General features: G+C 40.9%; 1 protein-coding gene across 2 annotated transcripts in view; it reads right to left on the bottom strand.

Annotated features, from left to right (window-relative positions):
* Positions 1 to 9,153: 9,153 nt before the first annotated feature.
* The window catches only part of med23 (mediator complex subunit 23), a 31,542-nt gene continuing 13,881 nt past the window's right edge, over positions 9,154 to 26,814 (bottom strand). For both annotated transcript variants that reach the window (XM_057353570.1, XM_057353571.1), the window contains 12 exons: positions 25,891 to 26,015; positions 25,311 to 25,516; positions 22,655 to 22,835; positions 19,694 to 19,864; positions 19,228 to 19,444; positions 18,917 to 19,153; positions 18,612 to 18,777; positions 18,452 to 18,524; positions 17,468 to 17,682; positions 10,807 to 10,927; positions 9,691 to 9,822; positions 9,154 to 9,462 (listed from right to left, as the gene is read on the bottom strand). In XM_057353570.1, coding sequence (XP_057209553.1) covers positions 9,271 to 9,462; positions 9,691 to 9,822; positions 10,807 to 10,927; positions 17,468 to 17,682; positions 18,452 to 18,524; positions 18,612 to 18,777; positions 18,917 to 19,153; positions 19,228 to 19,444; positions 19,694 to 19,864; positions 22,655 to 22,835; positions 25,311 to 25,516; positions 25,891 to 26,015 — 2,036 coding nt within the window. In that variant the 3' untranslated portion in view covers positions 9,154 to 9,270. The remainder of the gene's footprint in view (positions 9,463 to 9,690; positions 9,823 to 10,806; positions 10,928 to 17,467; positions 17,683 to 18,451; positions 18,525 to 18,611; positions 18,778 to 18,916; positions 19,154 to 19,227; positions 19,445 to 19,693; positions 19,865 to 22,654; positions 22,836 to 25,310; positions 25,517 to 25,890; positions 26,016 to 26,814) is intronic.

The following is a 26,814-nucleotide window of genomic DNA, read 5'->3' as shown; positions in this document are numbered from 1 at the left end:
TCCTCAAATAAAGTGAAGGACCAGATCATGTAATAACAACATGTCCAGAGGGACTATAGCTCTTTCCCCAAAACAAAGTGTGTATGCCTTTTTCATTCAAGCCTATAAATAAAATAATCCACAAGTGTTTAAGAAACACTTGAACACAATCAGAGGACACGATAGATTCATGAACTCTAATCCAAAAGGTTAAGGGTGATATACGGAGGACCGGGAGTGCCGTTTAGAAATAAAATGAAGAATCAACTGATCAATTTAATATCTAAAACATAAAAATGTAAACAAATAAATCACTTTTTAATTTTAAATTTGTGTTTTAAAATGAAGTTTAATTGAACAATAAAACAATACATTTAAACGATCCCTTTTAAATGAATAAATAAATAGATACATTTCAAACTGTTTATTTAATTCATTTTTTAAAACATAGGAAAGTAAAACAATAAAAAGTTTGTTAATAAATCTTTTAAATACACATTTTAAATCGCTTTTTATAAAAGCATTTGCCAATTGCTTATCTTTATCCATTTGTAAATCGAGTTAAAAACGTGGGGGGCACATGGGGGCAACCAATCAGCTTTTGCCTCAATTTGAAGAGTCAAACCCTCTCTCACTCGTAAATGTAACAAGCACTGTCATTGGACAGTGAGAGATCAAGCTTTATCCCACTTTCATTTGCTTTTGTGGCGCCATTTTAATATTGTGAGAGAATTGTTATAATGCATATTAATATTATGCAAGTAGCATGGCTGACATTGCTAATATTTTATTTCACATTCATTATTATCACCACATCATTTCTGTTCTTCCATGTGTGCACTTCTATATTTTGAATGATTTGTTTAAAAAAATCTTTATTTTGCATGAACGAGAATTGACATGCCGTCCTATCACTTGTTGTCCTACAGATGAATGATGATGTTCACTCGTCTCCATGGAAACTTCAGCATACTCTTGTCATTCATTCAGTGTGTGTATGATGAGGATGAGGTGAACTAATGAGAGCTCTTGAGAACATCAGCAGGGCTCCACTCATCTGTCATCATGTTAATACATTTAACTGCACTCAGTGTCTTCAGAAAGCAAATGTTTCATCAGCTGAAGTACAAACGTCAATCATCATCATCACGTGTGTTACAACCAGTGATTCATGTGTCTCTGTTCAGGTTGATTTTGACATCATGTTCTGCCTATTACACACATAATTACCAAACAATAACATGGAGGTGGAATATTGATTTATGTAATATTCAATTATTTTCACATCTGACCTGTTGAGACCTCACACATGTTGTTGTGATTCAAATCATTCAAACGAGTTTGGCGGCTGAACGCTGTGATTGACCAGTCAAATGTTTTCTGTAAAACTGATGGCAACCCTGTTTCAGAAGCTTTGGAATTTAAATATTATTTATAAATATATTTAAATGCCGTGGTTCTTTTCCACGGCATCCTTGACATAGTGTACATATTGTCCATATGTGTATAATGTACATTGTCTTTTTTGTACAGTCTGTCTGTTTATACTTTGCACTGTTCGTCTGCACCACGTACTGTCACTTAAGTCTGTGAAGTCCTACGGTTGTCTGTCCAACTGCATTCTACTTTGTATGGAGTACGCACCCAAGACTTTCACTCACCACATGTGTTGATGTGACCATAAAAGTGAGTTGAGTTGAGTTCATTGAGAAAAAAAGATAACCTACTGTACACGCTTACATTCACGGGTTTCTGAAAGGTTCTTTATAGACTGATTTCACTCCGCTGCCATGTTGAAATGGAAAGCGAGGCAGAGGTGGGAAGAAAACCAGAAGGACAGCAGACTCTGCAATGCTTGGACAGCTAATGGACACAACGGGTGTCTGTGACATGAAAAAACAAATGATGCGTTTAAACCAAGGTTAGATTGGCCGTGTGAAACACACGTATGGCAGTTTAAACAGTCACTCATATGTGATGGTGAAGTAAAACACCTCGTGTGACATGCGTCTTACGCTTCTATTGTCACATTTAAGATCATAAATCGCTTTAATAACTCCAAACCATTGCAGTCTATCTGACCTTCCGCTTTCCTTCCCACCGCTGCCTCGCTTTCCATTTCAACATGGCGGCGGCGGGAAATCAGTCTATTTAGCTGCATGTACAGTTCTGTAAAGAACATTTAACATCCACAGAAACTTTCTGTTGCACAACAAATGAATTTAATGAAAAAAGATTCATCAGACGATTGTTGACTGAAATGATCTTAACTGTCATTTTACCAAAAAAATTCACTGTAAAACGTAAAAACTGAATTTTACTGCTTTTTAACTGATTTTTATGTATTTTTTGAAATATGTTTAAAAAAAAACCCACAAAATATTAGAAAAAACCCTGCAAATTTACAAGGAAAACAGGGAGGAACTGTAATTTTACAGTTCATTTCAGACGCCCCAGCTGCGGCCAGCTGTTTTTTTAAACAAGATTTCTTTTTTTACAGTTTATTTTTGAAATACAGTCAAAAACTATAAAATTACAGAACAAGACAACATATTTACAAGAAAAATGGGGGAAACGATTTAATATATATCCTTATATCCTATAATTGTACTGAAAAATATATATTTTACGGTATATTGCTGTTTTTTCAGTAAACAATGTGAAAAGTGTAAACTGTGAAATACTGATGTTCCATTAAAGCAGATGTATGAGATCATCTTTGCTGTAGTAACAGAGTTCAAGATGAACGAAAATGCCGATGTGTCAAGAGAATGACTCAATTATTCTATCAGACACATCAAATCCCATAAAGAATGTTCTGCTGACTCCATTAAAACTGATGTAAGTGCATGTGAAGACACACACGTTTGTTTGTTTGTTTTGTTCTGAGTTTACAGACAGTGTGACCTGAAGTTGCTCTTGGGTTTTGCTTCATTGGTTCTGGGTATAAAAGTTAAAGATTTCAAAGACTTTTGTAATGTTTTAAAATCAATCCAACTGTCCGAACATTAAACTTTTTGTCAGTTTAGTGGTTTTTCTGACCATTTTAAAGTGACAGTTCACCAAAAAGTATGAATGCAGAACACAAAAGAAGAAATTTGGAAACCGAACAGAACTGGACCCCATTCACTTCTGTTGTATACCAATGCAAGTCCATGCGTGCTGGTTACATTCTTCAAAATATCTTCTTTTGTGCTCTGCAGAAGAAAGAAACTCATGCAGGTTCGAAATGAGAAGAGGGCGAGTAAATGATGACAGAACTTTCATTTTTGGGTGAAGTGTCCCTTTAACTCTGCTGACTGGAGAATAAAGTATGTGAAGAGCGCAGACGTGTTTATCATGCGTCAGACCATAAATCACTTCACGTGAGAGTCATGAAGGCTGGATTCTGGATGGTCATCTGATCTGTGTGTTTATCAGATGATGTGAGGTTTCAAACTCTCTCTCTCTCTCTCTCTCGTCTGACCAGCGGTCATCTGTGTCAAACTCTCATTATAATCATTGAACCGGAGGCTTTGGTGTGTTTAAATGTCTCTTGAGAGGTGATGTTACGCTGTAATATGTTTATCGCTGATCTCTGGTCCACTGACCTCCGACCATCCCTGAGGTCTAATGTACCGCTCTGCTGAGAGACTCTTCATGAGCACGGAGAGAGAGTGTTTCAGTCACGTCTGCAGAGACAGACAGATATAATAGAAACATGAATGACAGACATGAACACTCTCAAATAGGTCAAATATACACTCACCCACAAACGACTCAACACACACACACGCTTGATGTTCAGTGTTGCCATGGATACGCTGACCACGCAGCATTAATGGAATAGAGAGGGTGCATACAGCAGGCCAGAGGTGTAGAAACGTGTGTATAAAGACTTAATTCTGCTGAAGCGCAGAGACATGTTTGCGAGCGGTGAAATGATCCAGAGCTCAAACACAGATGAGAGTTTAACAGCACATCACTTTATTCTCCCGCGCGTGCTCGGCCTGGAATTTACTTTAACTCTGTAAGCAGACGTAAATCAAAGAGTCTGCAGATATCAACCAGACGTCTGCATTTAAACAACACGCACGTTAAACATCTCAGTCATTCGCAGTCTTTGTTTTATGTACTGTCTGAAATGATGCATGTGACGGCCTTTTACAATCCATTCTTGCTCTCACAACATCAACATTTCATTTGGGATTCTTTTATTTGGCTGAATTCACAAACGGAGGTTAATATACTTGATGTTTCCATTACAGAGATGCAGTCAGCAGACACTTTTATTCGGTGAATGCAGAGGTGGAAAGTACTTGAGTATTTTTACACTGAAGGATCAAGTATCTTGGGAAATTTACTTCCCTACATAATAAAGCATGGCATATGTCATATGTTTTACTCAACTACATTTGATAATAATAGTACATTAATAATCATAGCACCTTCTTACTTTTACTCAAGTAATTTTACTCAAAAATGGCTTTACTTCAGTAAAAGTAAGGTTTTAATGTTAAAGTCCCAGTGGAATTCAAAATGACAGTGTCTATTTCTTCATGAAATATTGCAGCGTTTATTGTAAACAGTTTATCAATGTGGATCATTTTCTTTTTAAAATTGGTGTGCCCTCATAATCTTCAGTTCAAATCTGAAAATGCACTTGCGCCCTGAAATGACGATCCGTCTTAAATGAGGTATGTTAGACGGCTTGGGCGGAGCATCCGTTAACTCCTCCCCTCCAACTGTCAGTCTGCTGCCAGTTCCATTTCAAAATCCAACTCCTGATTTTATACATCCACTCAAATCGCAGAGAAAGACGAAAGCCACGCCCACTATTTTTCTCATTCAAAATTCCATTTCACTCAGAAATGCGTTAAAGTACGGAAGTAAAAACGATCGCAGCCTCTGGTTCACGGGGACTTTAAGTGTAGGTAAAGGTAAAAGCACGTAAAACAATGTTTTTTTAAATTTAGTGGAGTAAGAAGTGTAATACATGCTTTATAATGCAGTGAAGTAAAACTTTCCCAAAGTAAAACACTGATAAAGATACATAAAGAATGTCCTTGAGTAAAAATCGCCTCGGGGTGTATGACACTCCTGAAAAAATCCTGAATGTTTACATAAAGTCACAGGACACTTGAAAAGCTCACACGATCGCTGACAGAAATGTTAGCATCCCTTGTTTTCTTTTATTACTCCATTAAAACAAATGAAAGATGCGTGTGTTTGTGACAGACACCAGACAGTGTCTCACACTCATGTTGCCAGGCAACGGCACAGAGACTCTACTGGATGTGTCAGATGTCATGTCTGATGTATTTTAATGTTTTTATTGTAATTCATTATAACTCCATACTTCTGTGAGAAAGTGTTTGTGTTTAAAATGAGTTTTGATATCTTATTCTGACTGTCATTTCTCTGCCTTCAGTGAGAGGAATTCATGTTCAGTCTCTCACACACTCAGTCTTTGCTCTCTTTTTGTGTGTTTGGATTATTTTCTCATTTCTACATCATTTTTTGGTGCGTCTCTGCTGTTTTGTGCAGTTTGCATCACTTCCTGGCTGCGTCCTTCGGAGGCAGCATTTCAAGGTTGGAAGGCATCAAGGCACGTCCGAATCCAGTGTTTGCTTTACCACCCGTCTCCTGAGATACCTCCATCGGGTCGATGTTTGAAGGGAGCACAGATGTATCCTTCACTGCCTTCAATGTCCCACAATTCTGTGCGTGTGCTCACGGGGGGGGGGTGTGTGATTGGTCGAGCAAGGCCAAGAAAGCGGCTAGAGCACAGTTTTTGTGTAAATAAAGTTCTAATTTTTCTTTTTACAACTTTTGATTGCATTTCTATCGAGAAATTAGTATTGTAGTTATAAAAGATTCGATGAGTTATCACAAAGGCGTCCTCTGTTTATATTTCGAGCAGAATTCCGTGACGCTGCCTCTGAAGGCAGAATGTGTTTCTCGGAGCTGCCTTCGTGCCCGAGCGCTGCCTCCGAACGCACTGCCTCATGAGACAGCCTGAGCTTTCGAATCCTATCATGCTGTTGTGCTCGTGTCAATCAAACCCTCATGAGCTCAAGTTATGGTTCTTAGCGCAGGAAGTGATGTCATCAGATGTCTGATGAACAGAGGCGTGATCAGCGGTCGTCTCTGTGATGCTCTATAGGTACGAGTTCAGCTGTCTTGATCAGTCACAGCAGATCTGTCCTCCATCAGAGAGATCGGTCATGTGGTGTTTTATATAAGAGCCTTTATGCTGCTGCATCACTTGCAGTGAAATCTCATTAGTCCAAAATCCTGCTCCGTATCGGCGAGAAGCACAAACATGAACCAGACCGACACTAAAATCAACCATAAACTACACGACCTTGATTCCTGCTGTAATCCATGCTCACAATTCACTTTCTTATCAAAAACCACATTTCCGTAGGTAAGAGAGAGATGTTTAAGTGAACAGATTCTCCAAACACATGGACAATACTGACCGCCATTGTTTGATTTGACATTTTTGACTTTTCTCTTTTTCCTGTGTTGAGTTGTTTGAGGAGAAGTGTCATGTCATCATGTTGTGATGTGAGATGTGATGTGAGATGTGATGTGAGATGTGGATGTGAGTGAATGTGATGTGATGAATGTGATGTGGTGTGACGGATGTGATGTTATGGATGTGATGGATGTGATGTGGTGTGATGGATGTGGTGTGATGTGATGGACGTGATGTGGTGTGACGGATGTGATGTGGTGTGATGGATGTGATGGATGTGATGAATGTGATGTGGTGTGGTGTGATGGATGTGATGTGATGGACGGATGTGATGCGATGTGATGGATGTGATGTGATGTGATGGATGTGATGGATGGATGGATGTGATGTGATGGATGTGATATGGTGTGATGGGTGTAATGTGATGGATGTGATGTGATGAATGTGATGGATGTGATGTGATGTGATGGATGTTGTGTGATGGATGGATGTGATGGATGTGATGTGGTGGATGTGATGTGATGTGGTGTGATGGATGTGATGTGATGGGTGTGATGTGATGGGTGTGATGTGATGGATGTGATGTGGTGGATGTGATGTGGTGTGATGAATGTGATGTGATGGATGTGATGTGATGTGATGGATGTGATGTGGTGTGACGGATGTGATGGATGTGGTGTGATGGATGGGATGTGGTGTGATGGATGTGATGTGATGTGATGTGATGTGATGGATGAATGTGATGTGATGTGATGGATGGATGTGATGTGATGGATGTAATGTGATGTGATGGATGTGATGTGAGATGTGATGTGAGATGTGATGTGAGATGTGATGTGAGATGTGATGTGAGATGTGATGTGAGATGTGATGTGTGATGTGTGATGTGATGTGAGATGTGATGTGAGATGTGATGTGTGATGTGAGATGTGATGTGAGATGTGACGTGAGATGTGATGTGAGATGTGATGTGAGATGTGATGTGATGTGTGATGTGATGTGAGTGAGGAACATTACAGCTTCACATGAATCTCCAGATTATCTCTGACATTATGACGTAAGATGATGATTTCTTCAGCTCTATATTTCCAGCGGGGGCGAGTATTACTTTCTTCAGCGGTCCGACTGAATCGGTTTATCTGCCGGTGTTTCGGGTCAGCTAGGTGACCATGGCAACCGCGAGCGTGCACGCTCTTCAGATGCGTAATGGTGCATGTGTTCTGAGGAATACTGAATGATTTTTACTCTCCAGAAGAGCTAAACACTAAACACCTCCCTGTCTTCAGCCCACGTTTAAAAGATCTAGAAACGCATTTGCTTTCAAATGATTTTCTGTATAATTGTGATTTTATAAATGAGGTTTTATTTCACGGTTACTGCCCTGACAGTACAAGTGCTGCATCACATCTGCTATACTGCAGAAAACAATTCTTGATTATTTTCCACAGATTTGGATCTCTCCGGAGAAATAGTCAAATGCTGAAGAAAGCCAAAATGTGAAATGTCATGCTGCGAGTTCTCATTCTCTCTTACTCTGGTTGATGCGTTTGACACATGAGGAGGTGAAGTTAACAGCAGATGCATTAACACACACTCGTCTAAATGAAGGTTGTGTAAGCGTGAGGCTGAATGCTGATGTGGAGAGTCACAATCTCGCCGCTGCCCACACACACACTTCAGTCACGCTCACCACACACAACACAAACGACCAATCATGAACAAACGCATGCAAACAGAATCTACATCAGGGAGAGAAATCTGTGAAGAGCTCTTTAGTTTCAACAGTTCACTTGAAGTGACGGTTCAGCTCCAAATCTAAACTCCGTAAACCTGTTTGAAGATTTTCTGAAATGAAGATTTCATACGGACAAACAGACCACTGGAGATCGATTGTGCTTTCAAAGGTAAAGAATCTGTTGGAGTCGTCTCAATCTGATCTCACACAGGACTGCGAGGGTTTTACTGCGCACACGTCTGAGCTGAGCCTGGCAATACAACCTCACCACACGCGTGTCTTGATACCTCGCACTATAAAATGTGTCTTTATTCACTTTCTTCTGCGAGCCGCTCCAGAGCTTCCGAGTCAAATGTTTTCATTCATTCAGAGTCATTGTGTTGTTTATGTTTCTATTCGGTGTATGCATCCCACACGTTTGGCTTCACACGAGCATCACTGCATTTCTTTACATGTGAAAATGAAACATGACTCGAATGTAGAAAGACAAACACTTTTATTTGACCTAAAAAAGAGTTTCTCGATCACAGTTCAGACTAAAGTTTTAATGAGAAATGAAAGTGTGTCTGTCTGTGGTGTTCCGCTGGAGGATCAGATGAAGCGGCTCTGTTGATGTGAATGTCCCGTGGACACTGCAGCGATACCATGTGACCCGAGCACGCGTGAAAGACTCAAATGTGCTCAACAATCTTCACTTCAGGCCGGATTCAAAGCATTAAATACAAACATTCCCTAACAAGGGTGAAAAGTTCATCAGTGAAACCCTTTTATGAGTTATATTTCTGATAATGAACCTGATCTGTTCGTCATGATCGTGACTTGATTTTGATTAAAATACAAGTACAAGTATGTGCACTGCTTGTACATCATTTATACTTGTAGCGTCTCGTTTGTTGATGTAAATAGGTACAAAGGTGATGACTTTTGTGTGAATTACGTATTGAGTTTTTTGGGGGGATTGGGGTAGTGTGGGGGGTAATGTTTCTGTTCTCCTGCATCTGTATCCTCTCAATGTTATAAAAGTTCAACAAACAGAGTAAGCAAAAAAAAGAACGAAAAAGTGGATTAGTGGAAATGAAAGGCTGTCATCTCCTCACTGAGCCGCTGACAGAGGAATACTGGACGCTGCAGCTCCGCTCTGAGGCGCCGGGGACGAGACGCTCACCGGCTGAGGGATGGTGGTCGCCGTGGAAACGGCTGCTGCCGGCTCCATCTTACTGGTGTGAGTGATGAAGCGGAGACGGAGTCTCATCGCCGGCCTCAGCGAACAGATGATCCGCTCCACCTACAGACAGACACAGAGAGAGAAAATCACTGAGGTCACAGTCCAAAATCCACTGGAGGACAGCAAAGACACAGACTGTAAAATCACTGAATTTGATCAAGTTTATCAGCTCAGTGACAAAAAAAAATTAGTCATCATTTATTGTAGGCCGAGTAAATGATAAAATAACTGTGAGTTTTTAATAATTGAGTTTTCCTCAACGGTCAGGAGTCGGTGTGTAAATGTTACCTGGTCTTTGACGCTGTCTCCAGTAAACATGTACTTGATGTGGTAAAGAAAGTCACAGATGGGATCCATAAAGGAGAGATGTTTGGAGTGTTGATCCACAGCCTGAAGCATCTCATAAAACGCCACACCGATCTGAAAGAGAAACACATTCATCATCATCACCTGCTCCTTCATTCATTAACGTCATCATTACTACACACCAAACAATGATCTCCTGAGAAAAATACCTATGGACACTGCCAATGACATTCACCTGACAACACAATACCAGCTTTTTTAGACAGTAGCTAGATGCGTTTATTTCCTCGGACAAACGAAACACTACCAATGAGATTGAAGCACGCAAGTCATGTGACGAAGCAGCAGTGTGCGTATATCGATTGATGTGATTTTACCGGTGAATCATTACACGTTCATGTTTATCATTCTTTCTTCACATAAAAGGTCATTTTTAATGAAATCTGACCATTCTCAACAGCACATTCTACACTCAATACAGCAACAACAGAAGAGTATTTAAAGGGACAGTTCACCCCAAAATGACAATTCTGTCATCATTTACTCGCCCTCAGATTGTTCCAAACCTGTATACATGTCTTTGTTCTGTTGAAGATATTTACAAACAGATCTCATTCCCCATTTACTATCCTAGTAGGGAAAATAAATACTATGGGAGTCAATGGTGGGTGAGATCTGTTTGGTTACCGACATTCTACCAAATATCTTCCTTTGTTTTCAGCAGAACAAAGACATTTCTACAGGTTTGGAACAATCTAGCCTGGGCTAGTAAATGATGACAGATGAACTGTCCATTTAAAACGGATGATTCACAAACATTCTGCCATCAAATGGTTGAAAGTGAAAAAGAGAGGCATGCCCGCTCCATCGGTTCTGTGCTGCTTCACAGAGAGAGAGAGACTGATGGAATTAAACAGGCTGATGGGAACGAACACACACGCACACTTTGACTGTGTTCAGAGCAAAGGCTCATGGGAGAGAGCAGGCAAACAGTCTGAATGGCAGCGAATTCTTCAGGACGGCAGAAATGTTTTGATGACATGAAATAAACGCACACAGACTGTGTGTGTGTGTGTGTGTGTGTGTGTGTGTGTGTACCTCCAGCATGCATCTGGTTCTCTCCTGTTGGAAACGCTGAAGGAACGGCCCCACCAGATGATACACATACAACAGCTGGAACTCTGTCTTCACGATGGGCTTCAGAACCTCATTCAGGAACCTATCACACACAAACACACCTCACATTCACTATCATACACACAAACCATCAGCACCGACGTTTTACATTGAGAACATCCGCACTGGTGTAATGAGGGATGTGTGTTTTTAAATCAATGTGGACGAAGGAAGTAAAATCCTTAAACCCACTTACAGACAAGAGAATCAACATGATCCCCACTGAAAGTGTGTGTGTATAAGAACAGCACAAACGACACAAGATCTGTCTTCAAACATCAAACGTGTCGCGTTCACAGAACATCTGTCCAGTAGGGCTGTGCAATTAATCGAAAATTAATTGTAATCGTCAATTTTGGTTTCAACAATTACAAAAACAAAATAATCGAGGTAAAACGATTATTGTGTCTCATTCCATTTGGCAAGGATCCTCTCTTTTCTTGTGGTATAAATCCACAGCGCACCCCTTTCCTTTACTGTGGTTCAGCTGTGCTATTTCTTTACATTTATTTTTCAGTTGAATTCACAGTTTAAAAGCAAAGTTATTTATTTTCTATGTTGTTTTAAAAGTTAATGAGTAATCGTGTTAAATAATCGGGATCTCAATATTGGCCAAAATAACCGTGATTATGATTTTTGTCATAATCGAGCAGCCCTACTGTCCAGTATAACCTTCACATCTCAAGTCCGTTTCAACGGACAGTCAAGGCTTTAAAGCAACTCCATAAAAAGCTCATTAGTCTTAAAGTTCGTACACACCGGGACGATAAGCTTTTCGCCAGCGTTTTTTTCGCCGTTCATACCCAAACCATTTTCACTGGCGATGAGCCGAGTGAACGTGCAAATTCACTTAATTGAATAACGCTTAATGAAAAACAGAAACACCCCGGTACACAAGGTGGCGCTGCGCAACTTTATGCTTCTGACATTCGCTCGTCACACAAGAAGAATTCATCTTGTTCCATGTCGTGTTTTACTGTAACTTCAGCTGCTCCAGACACGTGAACGAAAGGGCCAATCTCATTGGTCGGCCAGTTTTTAACGCTGCTCTTCAAAACAAACAAAAAACGTGTGCACACTCACATTGGCGCCCTTTGTTTAGTCACAAGGCGTTACACGTCGATGAGAAACACACGCGATTATCGTCCTGGTGAGGACAAGCCTTAACTGTTTACACACTGGATTCACATGATGTGACATCATACGTGTGACCTCATCAGTAACCATGACATCATTACCACTCACAGGCAGATGTGATGCTGGAGGTGTAAATATAAACAAATCACAGACACGAGCAGGATTATTCACTGATCTAATGTGAAACAAAAATCTTTAGCTGAGACAAATGAAGAGCTGGATAAATAGCTGAAGGTATTTGATGCACTGGAGCAGATCCATCAGAAAGTCAAAACTACAAATGTACGATCGAGGCTTACGGTACTGTACAGACTTTGTGAGAGAAGGGACCTGACAGTTTGTCAGAATTGGTTCATGTGGTTCTGTTATTAATTCCATAGTAAAGCCACGAGCGGTATGAGAATCTCTTCTGATTGGTTGATGTAGGTTCAATTTCATTCGGTTTTTTATACACACAGAATCTGGAGGTGACACTCAGCTGTGTTAAGAGATGTTAATGATGAAAACATGCAAATCATGCTGAATCAATCAGATTTCTCTTTCTCATGAATGAGTCTGGTGTACAGTCAGTCTTTGAGTCAGGTGGGCAGGATGCTGTGATATGATTGGCTTAGAGGAGAGGTGTAAACACACAGTCGTGTTCATATAAACAGTCATGTGTGTGAATCACGAGTAATGAAGAGTGAACAGAGACACACAGTATCATGATGAAATGTCATTTACTGTATAAAACGGTCAGTTCTGGCCCTTGATTCTGATTGGTTGAGCTGTGTTCTAAGAGGCCACAGAGTGCCACAGGGATCAGTTTTAGGGCCAATCCTTTTTTCACTTTACATGCTTCCCTTAGGAGACGTTATCAGGAAACAAAGTCAATTTCCATTGTTATGCTGCTGACACCCAGCTTTACATTTCCTCAGAACCGGGGTGATACCGACCAGTTTTCAAAGCTAACAGACTGCGTCAATGATGTAAAAAACTGGACAGCCAACAACTTTATTATGCTCAATTTTAGCAAAACAGAGGTATTAATTATTACACTGAGCGCCAGTAAATATAAAACGTAGAGTGCAACATTTCCTTTGATGGCTGTTTGGTTGTGTTGTCCTCCACAGTTAAGAACCTGCTTTGCTAGATAGCAATCTGTTGTTTCATAGTCACATAGCAAACGTGCAGTGTTGCCAAATTGTGTGGAAAATTTCCAGCCCAAAGGCTCACTAAAACCCGCCCACTCCAACAAAAACCAGCCCAAATTTTAACTGCCAATATAATGTGATAGAAATTTACTGCAATGTCAATCAACGGTGATAATGACCATTTTATCTCCTTAATCGAAGTATGACAAGATGACAAAATACAATAAAAACCAGGAAAACAGATCAAACATGGCAAATGCATTAAAGAGAGTTAGAAAATATGACTAATATGCAGTGTTCAGCGGTAGCATCGCAACAAGTAGTTTAACAACATTTCTCAGTAGCGTGGTGGTAGCGTCACCGTTTTCTGAATCAAATAGCTTTTCAGTAGCGAAGCTCTTTTTTTGATGGTGATTGACACGTGATTTCACCTCTCGTTGACCGAAGCTTTTGTTCTGACGTCCGGCGGCAGCCCAGCGCAGCTGCACGGGAGAACGCGCCGGCTGATTTAGAGACACACAAGAATGAAGCATCGTATTTTAATTAAGTCTCACTATTAAGCCTTGGGTTTAGGGTTCCTGAACAACTTTTCATTGTGAAAGTGAACGAGAGGTTCCATTAGCAGATAATAATTAGATAAGAGAGATCGGTTCCTAACATGCATTGTGTTTACATCAGGGTCGGACACGGAAATGAATTAGGCTTTGGAAAAATGACACCAAGGTGAACAAAATGCCATCCAAATGCAAGATGTAAGGTATTCAAGATATTCAAACTAACTTCCACAGTCGCGATCTAAAAAACAAACGAATGTCGATTACAGCATTACGTTTTGATTTGCTACAGCGGTGAGCATAACAACCAATCACCGTTCAGCATATGAATATACTGGCCAATCAAAGGCGTCCACATGATTCACTGATGAATGAGAGCTGTCACAACGTTCATTATAAACAAGCGCTTACGTACACGATGTAAGAGAGATTTATTGTGCTGAGCAGCAAGACTCTTTCATGTATAACCTGAAGTCATTGAGTGTTTCAGTGGTGTTAAATGTTCTTTGACGGTTATCTTTATATTCTCGTATGTTTCGCTAACAATGAAGGATTTTTGTTGAAATCTTGCAGTGGAATGTAACGAGCGCCTGCTGTTTTATATTTATGATATGTCATGTGCTCATCAGACTAATTTCAGTTTAAAGACAAATCAGCCTTATACTTTTTATTATTCATATTTTTATTATGTACTTTTTGCACTTAAAATGATATCTTACAACATTATACAATTGTTGCATTAACAGTTATGGCACATTTGAGCAGCATTAAACAGTCTTTGTAATAAGCCATCACAGATGCAACCTCTGATGTTGATCATATTTTACTGTCTACATGTCATTATTCTTCTCTGATAAAATAATTGATTAAATGTACTATACAAGTATTGATATAAAAGACAATGCACTAACATTACTAAAAAATTGCCCCTTACTTGAAAACTTTGTCAAACAGATTTGCATAATTATTCAGAAACAGAGTTTTATTGATTACTGAGATAGCGTTTGGATAAAAGTCGGTTCAAAAAAGTAGCTTAGATGTAGTAAGCTACATTTTCCATATTGCTGTAGCTTAGCTACTTTTCCCAGGGTGACGGCTTTAGTGTAGTGAGCTTCATTTCATGTCGAGTAACTTTGAGCTTAGCTCAAGCAGCTCGCCCAACACTGCTAATGTGTCCAGAAACCACTTCAAAGTGACAATCAAGAAATTAACCAACAACTTTAACCCTCAAAAAACACATGCATCACTCTGTGAATTTTTGTGCAAAAAGTGCCCACCTATGATCGGAAAGCAACATGAGTAGGCATTTTCCACTCGTTCATGAACTTCATGCACACACCACGGCAGCCAAAAATGTGTAATTCATTGATCCATACTAATACTACAGAAGAAAAAGAACAGCAGCAGCAGCAGCAATACTGCGCTTACCTTTGAGAGTTGCCTTAACATCTGACAGAACTACAGTATGTCTTTCGTGAAGTATATACTGCAGAACGTATAATGCACAATTGAGCAGCTGTCAAGGTTGAGTACGCCAGAGCACCGTCTGTGGAGTTTAAATGTGGGCTGATGATGAACAGAAGTAGTAGAATCCCATATTCAGTTTGATTTCTATTAAATCATTCAACTGTGCTGTGAATTCAGTTATAGTTATATTCACCAAATCTTTGAGTCGTCTGTCACCACATGCAGGGGCGGACTTACCATTAGGCACAGGTAGGCAATCGCCTGGGGCCCCGAGCTACCGGGGGGCCCCAAAAGGAAGGGGTGGACTTAACCAATAAGCCATGTCAGCAGCCACGTGGAGCCCCAAGTAATCATCCAAAATAGTCGGGAAATCCCTGTTAACGTTTTACGTTCTTACATCTGTACGAAGGCACTCCCCCATTATAGATTAGAGTGGATCATTCCATTAGCATTAGATCATTCCATTAGCATTAGCATATTCCATTGTGTGGTACATTAGCTGCAAAACGAAGTAAAAGTCGCGGGGAAATAAAACAACAAAGAACGCAGCTACACCAGCGGAGAGGAAAAAAGACGATTTACAAAAGATTGTTGCCAAAGTCTCTGCTTTTCCCCACACAAACTCCACCGCAGCAGCAGCGCCTCTCTCTCCCGCCAGACACAGCGCTCTCCCGGCCACGAGCAATGATAATGTGCTGGTGAGTATTTCTCCATGATCACCGACAACACAGTTATCATGACTGACGACCAAAACATCTGTCAAACAAAGAGGGAGAGGGCCAGTTCAAAGGTAGAAAGGTTGTTTGACTCCGCTGCGCAGGCCGATGGGCACATAAAGACATAATATAATAACGTCAGTGCAGTGCTAACGATTCATACTGTACGCACTAGTACAGACATTTGGTCACATTTAAATGCATGAAAGGTCGTTAACCAGAAAAAACACGGAGAGAGGGCACACTTTATATATAGTAATCCCAGATCAGGGTTTTTCCTGCATAAAGAAATTGGAGGCGGCCGCCTCAGTCAAATTTTGTGCCGCCTTAGACTCTCGTCAAAAATATGTCGAGTGTCTTCACAAAAACACTGCGTGCATTATTAAACAGATTGTCATTTGTAACTGCAGTTACGCCACAATGGAGGCGCTGTTTGGTTACCAGCAGTGAGACGCTGAAGAGTTCAGTAAAAGAGCTATATTAGGAGCTGTGTTAGCTGTGTTTCATGGCTCTTCAGGAGTTTTACGTTCAATTTACATGTTCTTGAATTTCTTGAAAAGATTTCCTAAATGAACTTGCTGTACATCATTTTTATGTTTTTAGCTGTGAAGTTGGCTCGTTGAATCAGCGTTATTCTGTACACAGCGAGTTCGCCAGTATGAATGCACATGGCGATCAGAACGACTCGCAAACAAATGACTCCTTTGAACCGATTCGTTTACACAGAATGTAAGAGATCAGTGAATCGTTCAAAGCTCAGTGAACTACAAGAGAACGTAGGGTGTGAATGAGCTTTGCTTTGAACCACGTCTTTAATTTCTGCCTCTAGTACTATTATTATTATTATTATTATTATTAATCATATTTGTATTATTATGATGAAGTATGTAAAGTTGTGAAAAGCGCTTTATAAATATAAACGAATTGAGTATTAGATGACGTGTGTGTGTGTGTGTGTGTCAGACACTTTAAAGACTCCTGTCAATTCACACCTCCCTCCTGCAGAAGCAGTTACCCGTCTGTGTGTGTGTGTGTGTGTGTGTGTGTGTGTGTGTGTGTGTGTGTGTGTGTGCATGCGTGTGTGTGTGTGTGTGTGTACTCATGTGATGCCAGACGCCACAACACAGAATATAACAGACGTACAGTTCTGACAGGCGCATCAAAACAAACAGAGCATCTGACTCCTCCCCCCAGAGGAGTCTATAGATGTCATCATCTATATGCTAATGTACTTCTAACATGCTTTTAGCAGATACATGCCTTCTGTGTCAGTAATAAACTCAAGCACATTCAATGATTTTAGGACAATGACTCAAAATCTAGTGAGCTTCATCACCGTCTGCTCTCTACATGTGCAGTTAACTTGAACTGCACTAATCACCGACTCCACAAGCACACATGCAGTGCTGTCTTTAACGCATGTTTCTTCTGACCGTCTGGACTGATTTGGCATGAGGATCATGTCTATGATGTCATGACTACAGAACACCCTGAAAACACATGAATGACCAGACTCAGCGGAGGTGATCTGAAATGAAAGAAGTCCAGAAACACACGTGGGTCCGTGGGCTCTTACTTGGGTATGAGTGAGAGTTGTCCGATGCTGGAGTGATGCCAGACGGCGTGTGCCAGCGCCAGCACGTAACTGCAGTGCATCTCTGAATACGAGCGATGACACGCTGTGAAATCCAACAGCTGAAAGGGATAACCCACCCACTCCGACTCTGAACTCAGAACAGGACTGCTGATCACACTCACGATCCGGTCATGAAGGACGATCCAGTACGGCTCCTGAAAGAGAACACGAGTCAGGTGAGAAAGGATCCAATACTGGGTCCGTAGCAATAGATCTGTTGTTCAAACCCACATGAACCGGTCGAATGTCACAAACCTCATGTCACCTATGCTCTTACAAAGAAAGCTGCTCGAGAGGTTCTTCGCAGCGATGCCATACAAGAACCAGTTTTGCTGCCACAAAGAAGCATTCAGTCCAAGGTTCTTTAAAGAACCGTCTCGTTCTTACCTTTTTTACCATCTGAAGCACCTTTTGTGGAACAGAAAGGTTCTTCAGATGTCAATCAATCCCTTTATTGTCACTCAACCATATACACAAGTGCAACAGTAGGTGAAAAACTGCCGTGTTCCGACAAACATGGCCGTATGACAGATATGAGACAGAATCGTAGATTACAAGTTACAAAAAATGACAATACTTTACAATATACGTTTTCCTGTACACATTTACATGTGAAGAGTTTGCTTCCAAAATGAGATAACTCATGTTTTTTTATTGAGCGTTCCAATGAATATCGATCAAACTGCACTTGGTTTGTTTCGATTTAAGCCATAATAACTCAAAAAACACCGTTAACTAACACAATAAAAACGGAGTTATGTCATTTTGGAACCAGACTCTTCATGTGTTCTTTAAGGTTAAAGGTTCTTTTTGGAACCAAAAGGTTCTTCTATGGCATGGAAGAACGCTTTGAAGCACTTTTTTTTAAAGAGTCTACTCCCAAGAAAACACAATAAGGCAAGAGTGAAGAGGAAAGTTGCGTACAGGCAGAGCTGTGATGACCAGTCCAATAGCGTTCATCCACGCCGTGATGCTCTCACGAGGAACCAGAGGCTGACTGCAACACAACACACATCAACACACGTCACACATCACCGTCAGATGACGACATCAGTCCTGTGAAGAGAGCGTTAGCGTGTCAAACCTCTTCAACGCCACATTGAGCAGAGCGTTTCCAACATCTTTCCCCGTCACGGCCAGAGCCATGAGCTCCACGCAGGTGACGTGTAGAGCGTGAGCCGCCGGGTTTGGGAACTCGTTGAAACGCCAGTCACAGTTAGGAAACGGACCGGGAGATTTCCCTGCCATGGGTGACACACCAGTTAAAGAAACACATTCTCACTTCATTCAGGAACCTGTGACCGAGCGAACAACGTCAACATCTGAGTGGATTTGACAAGAACACACTCGCCTGTCAGGATTTATCAAACCGTCCGTAAAAAAGGATATTATCCACGAGTCGTCCGATGAGCTTGCAGTAGTACGTGTCGTCTGGAATCCAGACGCTGTCCTCTCTGGGGTTCATTCCACACTTCAGATATGTCTCGCTGAGACACCAGCCGGGTGTGCGGTTGTCCTTCAGTGAACTCATGATGGCGTGAACCAGTTTCCTCTTCAGGTTTGAGCGATCTCGTAGGTGGCGCTCGTAATAATGAAGTGTGTTGTACAGGTACGTCACGGGCCGATCTGCACGAGGACCACGAGCGTCACCAATGAAAGCAATGTCCAAATAAAGAAACAAATGACTTGCTCTCTCTCACCGTGAAACTTGTAAAGTCCTCCCAGGTGATCGAGCAGCGTCTCCAGAGATTTGGACACAGGAAGCAGCTCGAGGAAGCGATGGATGACGATGTCAAACACGGGCAGGAAGCGCAGACACACGTTACCGAAGTAGATGGGCAGATACTGGGACTGCAGCTGGATGGGGGGTTTCACCTGATCGGCCAAACCTTCAAAATACAGCTTCTCTGGATACTTCTGCAGAGAGAGAGGCTTTAGCAGAATCAACTTCATTCTGTATAGACGCCTTTTCTGTTTTTGTGGGCGGAGCTTAACTGCAGGCAGAAAGATCCCCCTGACCACATTACTAACGCTAGGTAGCACGTAGCAAGACCTCATTCAGTCTTCAGTGTGTTTGTGTGAATGAACAGGACAAAAGCAGAGTTTGTTATGTGTGTGAGTGTGTGTGTGTGTGTGTGTGTGTGTGTGTGTGTGTGTGTGTGTTACCTTGTGATACGTCATGTGTTTGGTGTGCCAGTCGCTCTGTAGCCAGTGTTCAGGAGCGTTTTCCTTCACAAAATCACTGACGCGGTTGCGGAAGTCGTTGGGTTTGAGGAGGAGGAGTTGAATGATGAAGTAACACACCTGAGCTTCATTTCCTTCATGACTTCTCATAGCCTGCGTGAACACACACAAACATCTCTGAAGACACCCGAGTCATGTTCATATGGACAGATGTGTGTGTGTGTCTCTCCTGACACACGCCTGTTTCATGTGTAATTCTTCATTACGCTCCACTAACAGCTCAATGAATCTAGAACTCAAACAGCTGAAACACTGGAAACATCAACACTGCTCTTATCATCAACATACTTTCATGTGTAACTGCAGTTGAGCCATTACGCCACAAAGGAGGCGCTGTTTCATGATCGGCCCAGTGAGCGCTGACCAGTTGCAGGACAAGAGCTGTATGAGCTGTTTCACGGCTGCTCAGGTGAATGTTTGTTTTGAATCAGAGTACCTTCGATTTCTGTTTTCTTAAATTAAAGGTGGGGTGGTTGATTTGGAAAGGTGCTAACTTTAGCCTGCTAGCACTGAAATTATAATCCCGTCCAAAGCCACGCCTCCTCCAAACACATGAATGTATTTCGTAAATCCACGTAACGAATTACAAACTAAATCCATTCAATTCTTCTGGAAGCATGTACACGCCTGTCCAAAAGAAAGAGAGCAACCGTGGTGTCGTCTTTCAGACCCTTTGACTGCCGCAGCGGTCTCCATCGTGTAAAAGCTGAACCGATGTTAATTACAGCTTTGCCTCTGTCATGATCCAGACGTTTACTCGTCACTGCTGTTTCAAAAACTGACTTTGGTTTTGTAGATTGAATTGTTGTCGGTTCCGCAGGAAAGTTTGATTGTTGCCGATTGTCCGCCATTCTCCCTACATTGACACAGTGGACGTGAGCGCGCTGATGACGCGTGGTGTCTGTGTGAACAGGGTGCGCAGTGGGATGCAAAATACGTTGGCTGAAAATGTACACACGACCAGTCACAGCCTTCGGCCAGAACGTTTTGATTGGGCGAACGTTTTTTGGTCCTACGCCTTTCACAGACGATATATAATTATACAAATATTATTTGACCACTATACTTCTTGATTGCTATCAGGATGTAAAGAGATTTCCAACCAGCGTGACAAAAAACGTTTCTGGACAGGATCGCCCACCCTGCCTTTAACGTGACCTACATCATTGTAATGTTTTAAGTTGTGCAGATTGTGCGTTAAATCAGCGTTATATGCACATATTTGTTTATATTGAACACATATATAATAAACAAAGCCTACAACGAAATAATAAAAAACGTATTCTGAAATCTTTTTCAGATTTCAGATTCATTTGCGAGATTTCCTGTGTTCACAGTCAGGAGGTGTTGAGATTAGGGGGTCGACCGATATGCGTTTTTCAGGGCCAATGTCGATATCGATTATTACAGATCAAGTAGACAGATAACCAATATTTAGAACCGATATATATGTCTGGTGTAAAAATGAAAAATATGTTTAAAATTAAGAATAACAAGAGCTCTGACAAAAACTTGCCCAAAAACCATGGTTACTACACGTTACTATAGTAACACCATGGTAAACAGTAGGACAGAAAGAATCAATACTCGTCCGAAAGAATGCGCTCCATGCAGTCGCTCTTTACAATGAAACCGTTTATTCTTGGAGTGGTGATTTTTTTTTAACGGAATGTAAACCTTTCCTCTTTGTTTAGGACTGTCTGAAGATGTGACATCGGCCAAACGCGCAGTAAAATCAACATATTTGACGAAGAATCTTGCTGTTTTGTTGTGCCCTTGTTTGGGGCTTGTGCAGATGATGTGAAATAGAGCGCTCTGGTCAAGGACGTGATCACATAGTGAGAAACTCTACCTGTCTTTACTTTCATACATACTACATAATCAGAGAATATTAATATGAATTGGATCATTAAAAAGGAGACACTTCAAGATTTCTTTAGACATATACTTTACGTTTCTATGATGAGTATTCACAGAGTTTTAGTCTGTTTTAATGACGCGTTTCAGAAAGATGCACGCGGAGGCTGAAAGCACAGCCTGTATATTGTCATTCTTTTACAAAAGCAAATCATTTTGTAGATAATGAGTACACACAAATAGACCAATCACAGTTTCCAATCATGTATAAGTCTTACTTGTATGACCAAAATTACTGCAGTATTTAAGTTTTTCGCCGCAGTAACAAAAAAGATGTAGCGGCGTGTTAAGACAAAGGAAAACAACACTTATTATTACAGATGCTGTTCACATTTACTCACTGAAGACAATTAACCGACTGTGCTGACTTGTATACTCGCCAAGACGGGCATTATAATGTGTGTGTCTGAACATTTAAGCGTAATAAGTTGCGAAAATAAAATCTGACACTTGTTGCGAGCAGTTTGAGTGGCGGCTGTGTCCCGTGCATTGCCTGAGTGCACTGACTGAAGATCGTCTTTTGAGAGCACTTGATGCTTTAAAATGGTTTGTGATTGGCATGACTTAAAATAATGTGCAAATGCCTATTCCGTCAACTGATGCGCGATCACTGAAGCAGCTCGAGCTAGCAAACGCTCTCAGTGCGACAGTGCAATCCTTTCAGTGCCTTCAGCCTTCCGCGTCGATTGGCCGGACTCGTGACTTTCAGCCAATCAGATGGGCGGGCATTGCTCGGCCAGAGAGTGGTGTTACAACAGAGGAGGCTGCATTAGAGCCAAATAGCACGTTTCACAAATAAATTAATTTATCGGCTGTGAAAATGACCGATGTCTATAATCATAAAAATGCTTAATATTGAGGTTGATAATCGGCCAGGCCGATAATGGGTCGACCCCTAGTTGAGACGAGACGCTCAGTGCTGTAACAGGAAGACAGTGTGTCTGTTTCACGAAGGTCAGTGCTCACCAGGCAGAGGATGAGTCTGTCCAGGGTCACGATGTTATACTTCCACACCATATCGTTCAGAATCTCAATACACTTGTTCAGCTGCTGCCCCCCCGCTGACGTGGAGAACTCGTACACCAGAAAGTCTGCAAACGTCCGCACATGAGCCACTAGCGCACGCGCTCCGATACGCTCCAGAACCCTGAAGAGACACACAAGAATACACTGTTTTATTTGATGTCAGAACTTTACATTTTATGGGCACATAATAAAAACTCATTTACAAATTCTGCCTACACATTCAGCGTACACGCTGATATTGATACTACTGATGAACAATAATCAAACATTTGTTTATTTTGTTTTAGAAATCACTAAGCTGAAGGTTTCAGTGCGAATCTTTATTTAGGTGATTCTCTAGAAATGTTGGTTTCAAGATGTCAAACATGATTTTCTCAAAAACACCCGCATCAACAGTTTCCCTTAAAAACAAGGTATGACATGTTTAAAAGTATTATTTTCAAAACTTCTACTGGCAGTTTAACACAACTTTCAACAAATTTTTTTTTTTTACAAAAAAGGCCTTAAAACTTCTCATTACCGTAACCATTTCAAAATGTCAATCCCATAGCATGTTTTGTTAAACATTTTGCAGACATTAATGATGTATATTTTCATGGAAAATTATGTGGAAAACTACCTGTATCAGTAATAAGAATGAAAAAATATATGAAGAAATACATAAGAATATTAAGCTTTTAACTACAAAATTATAAGGTCATCTTTTTACCTGCTAGACATTTGAAAGGTACTTGCAGATGTGTTTCTTCACATAATATCAAACTTCATGTCAATATATTTGTGTTTATTAAAGGGGGTCATATGGCTTGAACACGTGTTGTTCTGTGTCTTTGGTGTGTTATAAGTTGCTCATGCATGTATTAGACGTGTAAAATTGCAGAAATGAAAGTGTGGGAACAAAAGACCCAGACCTGCCTGAAACGCCTCGTGTAGCCACACCCCCACAAATCTACGTCAGTTGGTGGTCTGATTGGACTAAGACCGCCCAAATGTAGACGCAAGTAAGATGGGCGTACCTGTCAGTACAACTGAAGAGGAACCTGATGTTCCAGATATGGTCAGAGGCGTCACATTTCCCTCACACGCTTGCAGTATTCCACCAATCACTACGCACTGGTGAACTGGCCAATCACAGCACACCTCACTTTTCAGAGCCATGAGCTTTGTTAAACATCTGTGTGTCTCAGAGAGGCGGAGCAAAGAGGAGATACAAACATGCACGGTGTGTGGAAATACAGCGTTTATAACCTTAAATCCTGTAGACACATTACATCACATCTAAAACAAACCATAATATTCCTTTAGCCGTGTCATATGACCCCTTCAAACAGGATGAGAATATCAGTCATGGACACTTCTTTTTCCACAATTTCTTCATTTTTATTATATATGAATATTCTGTCAATGATTTTTTTTGTCATTTGTGAACAACTAGTAGAACATACAATTGTTTTTTCCAGAATGTTTTAATGTTACTCTGTTTAAATTACAACATGCACTTAGACAAATCAGGAAGTGTTACGGTAATGAGAATTTCATCAGAAAAAGCAATAAATCACGATTCATTCCTATTCATTTACTGCCATGATTTTCAGTGGTTTTGTGAGTATGACCCATTTAAAGAGATCATCCCATAATTCCATCCCTACAGAGTCATACAAATCAGTTCAGCAACTCATTAAAGACAGAGAGAAAGAATAAATAAGTGTAAGGCAGCAGTCACACTAGTTCTATTGAGTTAAGCGTTCAGGAAGAAGGCCGTGACCCGCTGTAAGGCTGGTGTTGTGAGACAGAACTCGTGACTGTGGTCTAAAGCAGAACGCTTCATTCAGCTCAACACAACCTCTCTTTACAACACTGACACACTGCAGCTGCGCTCCTCGCATTCAATCACTGCTAACACGCATGCGCACACACACACACACACACACACACACACACACACGCACACACACACACGTGCACGCACACACACGCACACACGCGCACGCACACACACACCACAATCAGATGACACAGCAACACACATCTCACACCATCTAAAGCCATAAACACTCCAGACACAAACACAAAATACTGTTCATCACATTTTTCACATCATACTGCAGTGTGGATAAAGTTTTATATCAGTAATTAAAATCCTGGCGTTATGATATTTGATTGTGTTGCAATGATTAAGGAAAATGTACATATTTTGTATTGTTTTGAAATATGTTCTCCTTCATTTTTGTGGTTTTAGTGTGTGTAATTAATACAATTAAATTAAAACTTTCAATATTTTTATTGTAGTATTTTCAGTTTCGGTATGGGTTTTCGGCCAAGTGCATCCTAAATTTCCGGTATCTGTTTGGCCCACAATTTTCATTTGGGTGCATCACTATTACTGACACCTGAAAGAATACTCTAGCACACCCTAGCACCAATGTCAGCCTCATGCACCAGACCAACATTATGGGGTTTTCAGAGAGTCGAGTTTTGTGACTCAACACACGAGCCACGACAGACTGCATAAATGCTAAACGTCTGGTCTCTACTTCTTTCATGCTATCGGTCATGGCTGGTGTATCTCGTCAATCGTCTGCATGCGTTTGCTGACCTGAAGCCGATCTGGTTGATGTGGTCGGTCTCCAGCAGCATCTTCCACAGCAGACAGAGGAAGAGCGGCGGTGAGCCCTGCATGGAGAAGTGTGTGATGATGTCATTCTCATTGGTCATGGACTTCCACTTCCTGTACTCCTCCTCTACATTCTTCTTCAGGTTAAAACGGCTCTCCTGAGGAACATTGTTCTGCTTGAAGAACGCCTGGAAACAAATGAATGAAACGAGACTCGAGTGTGATTTCACTTCATGTGAATGCTCTGGGTCTTCAGGTAATGTCACATTAATTGCACGGGACATTTTTTGGGATGTGTCTGAACATAACGCAGCGACACGTCTGTCTGTGAAGACTGAAGAGAAGCACACGGGCATTTATGTAAGGATTTATTTTGTTTAATTAAAGTGACTGTAATACAAGCAGAGACCGATGACTGAACCCTCATGACACTTCATCAAACTGAAAGGGTCTGAACCGTGTAGAAAACACTGTAAAACAATTGAATCTTAAAGAGTGGTATAAAACACTGTTCAGGGTGAGTGAGTGTACATGAAACGTGCTGTAAGTGACATGTGTGTACCTGCAGCGGAGCGGGGAAACAGCTGAGCGTGTGAGATGCCCAGTTATGAGGTGTGAAGTTCATGATGGTTTGTAGGATGTCTTTACACCAGGTACCCTGAATAGAGTCTGATCCTGTGAAGAAATCTGCACCACACACACATTATACAACAACACATAGTCAATGTTAACCCTCATACACAAACATGGACATTTTTCACTTTTTTCTCATTTTGTCTGCGTTCATGCAAACAGCATAAATCTAGCCCAAAGGTATGTTTGAATTTTAATATTTTACTCTAATTTGCTTTCATATTTGTTTTTTTAAATTAGGTACACGAAATTGCTACACTCAGGTGTGGAAGGACAACAAAGTCCTCACTGAAACCCATTACAACAGCTAATTTTGATCTGTATCAGATTATTAAATCATTCAAAAATGTCCAATCTAAAAGCATTTATTTCAATCTATGTGAAGTACAAAAACACTTTATTGGCCAGCTACTTATAATCTGGAAAATTAGACACTGTTACAAGGAATTGTGAAATCTCATGCAATGATTTGGTGTCATTTTTTCCTTGGTCTATAATTGTAAGGACGTCCTTTTTAATATAATTAAAGTACGGGGCACAAAGGTGATATGATGCTTATTCCATTTGGTCAGGATGACCCTGCATTCTATTCTAGTCTATATCCTGTGAGAGCATCTGATTGGTGTTCGGAAGACGTGAGAGCATCTGATTGGTGTTCAATGGACGTGTGTGCGATTAGTGTTTGATGGACACGTGAGAGCGCGCAATTGGTGTTTGATGGACGTGTGTGCGATTGGTGTTTGATGGACGTGTGTGCGATTGGTGTTTGATGGACGTGTGTGCGATTGGTGTTTGATGGACGTGTGTGCGATTGGTGTTTGATGGACGTGTGTGCGATTGGTGTTTGATGGAC

The sequence above is a fragment of the Triplophysa rosa genome, linkage group LG15, assembly GCF_024868665.1.
Source record: "Triplophysa rosa linkage group LG15, Trosa_1v2, whole genome shotgun sequence".
In the NCBI taxonomy this organism is placed as follows: domain Eukaryota; kingdom Metazoa; phylum Chordata; class Actinopteri; order Cypriniformes; family Nemacheilidae; genus Triplophysa; species Triplophysa rosa.
Note: the sequence above shows the minus strand (reverse complement) of the source record. Positions and strands in the feature narration are given on the sequence as shown.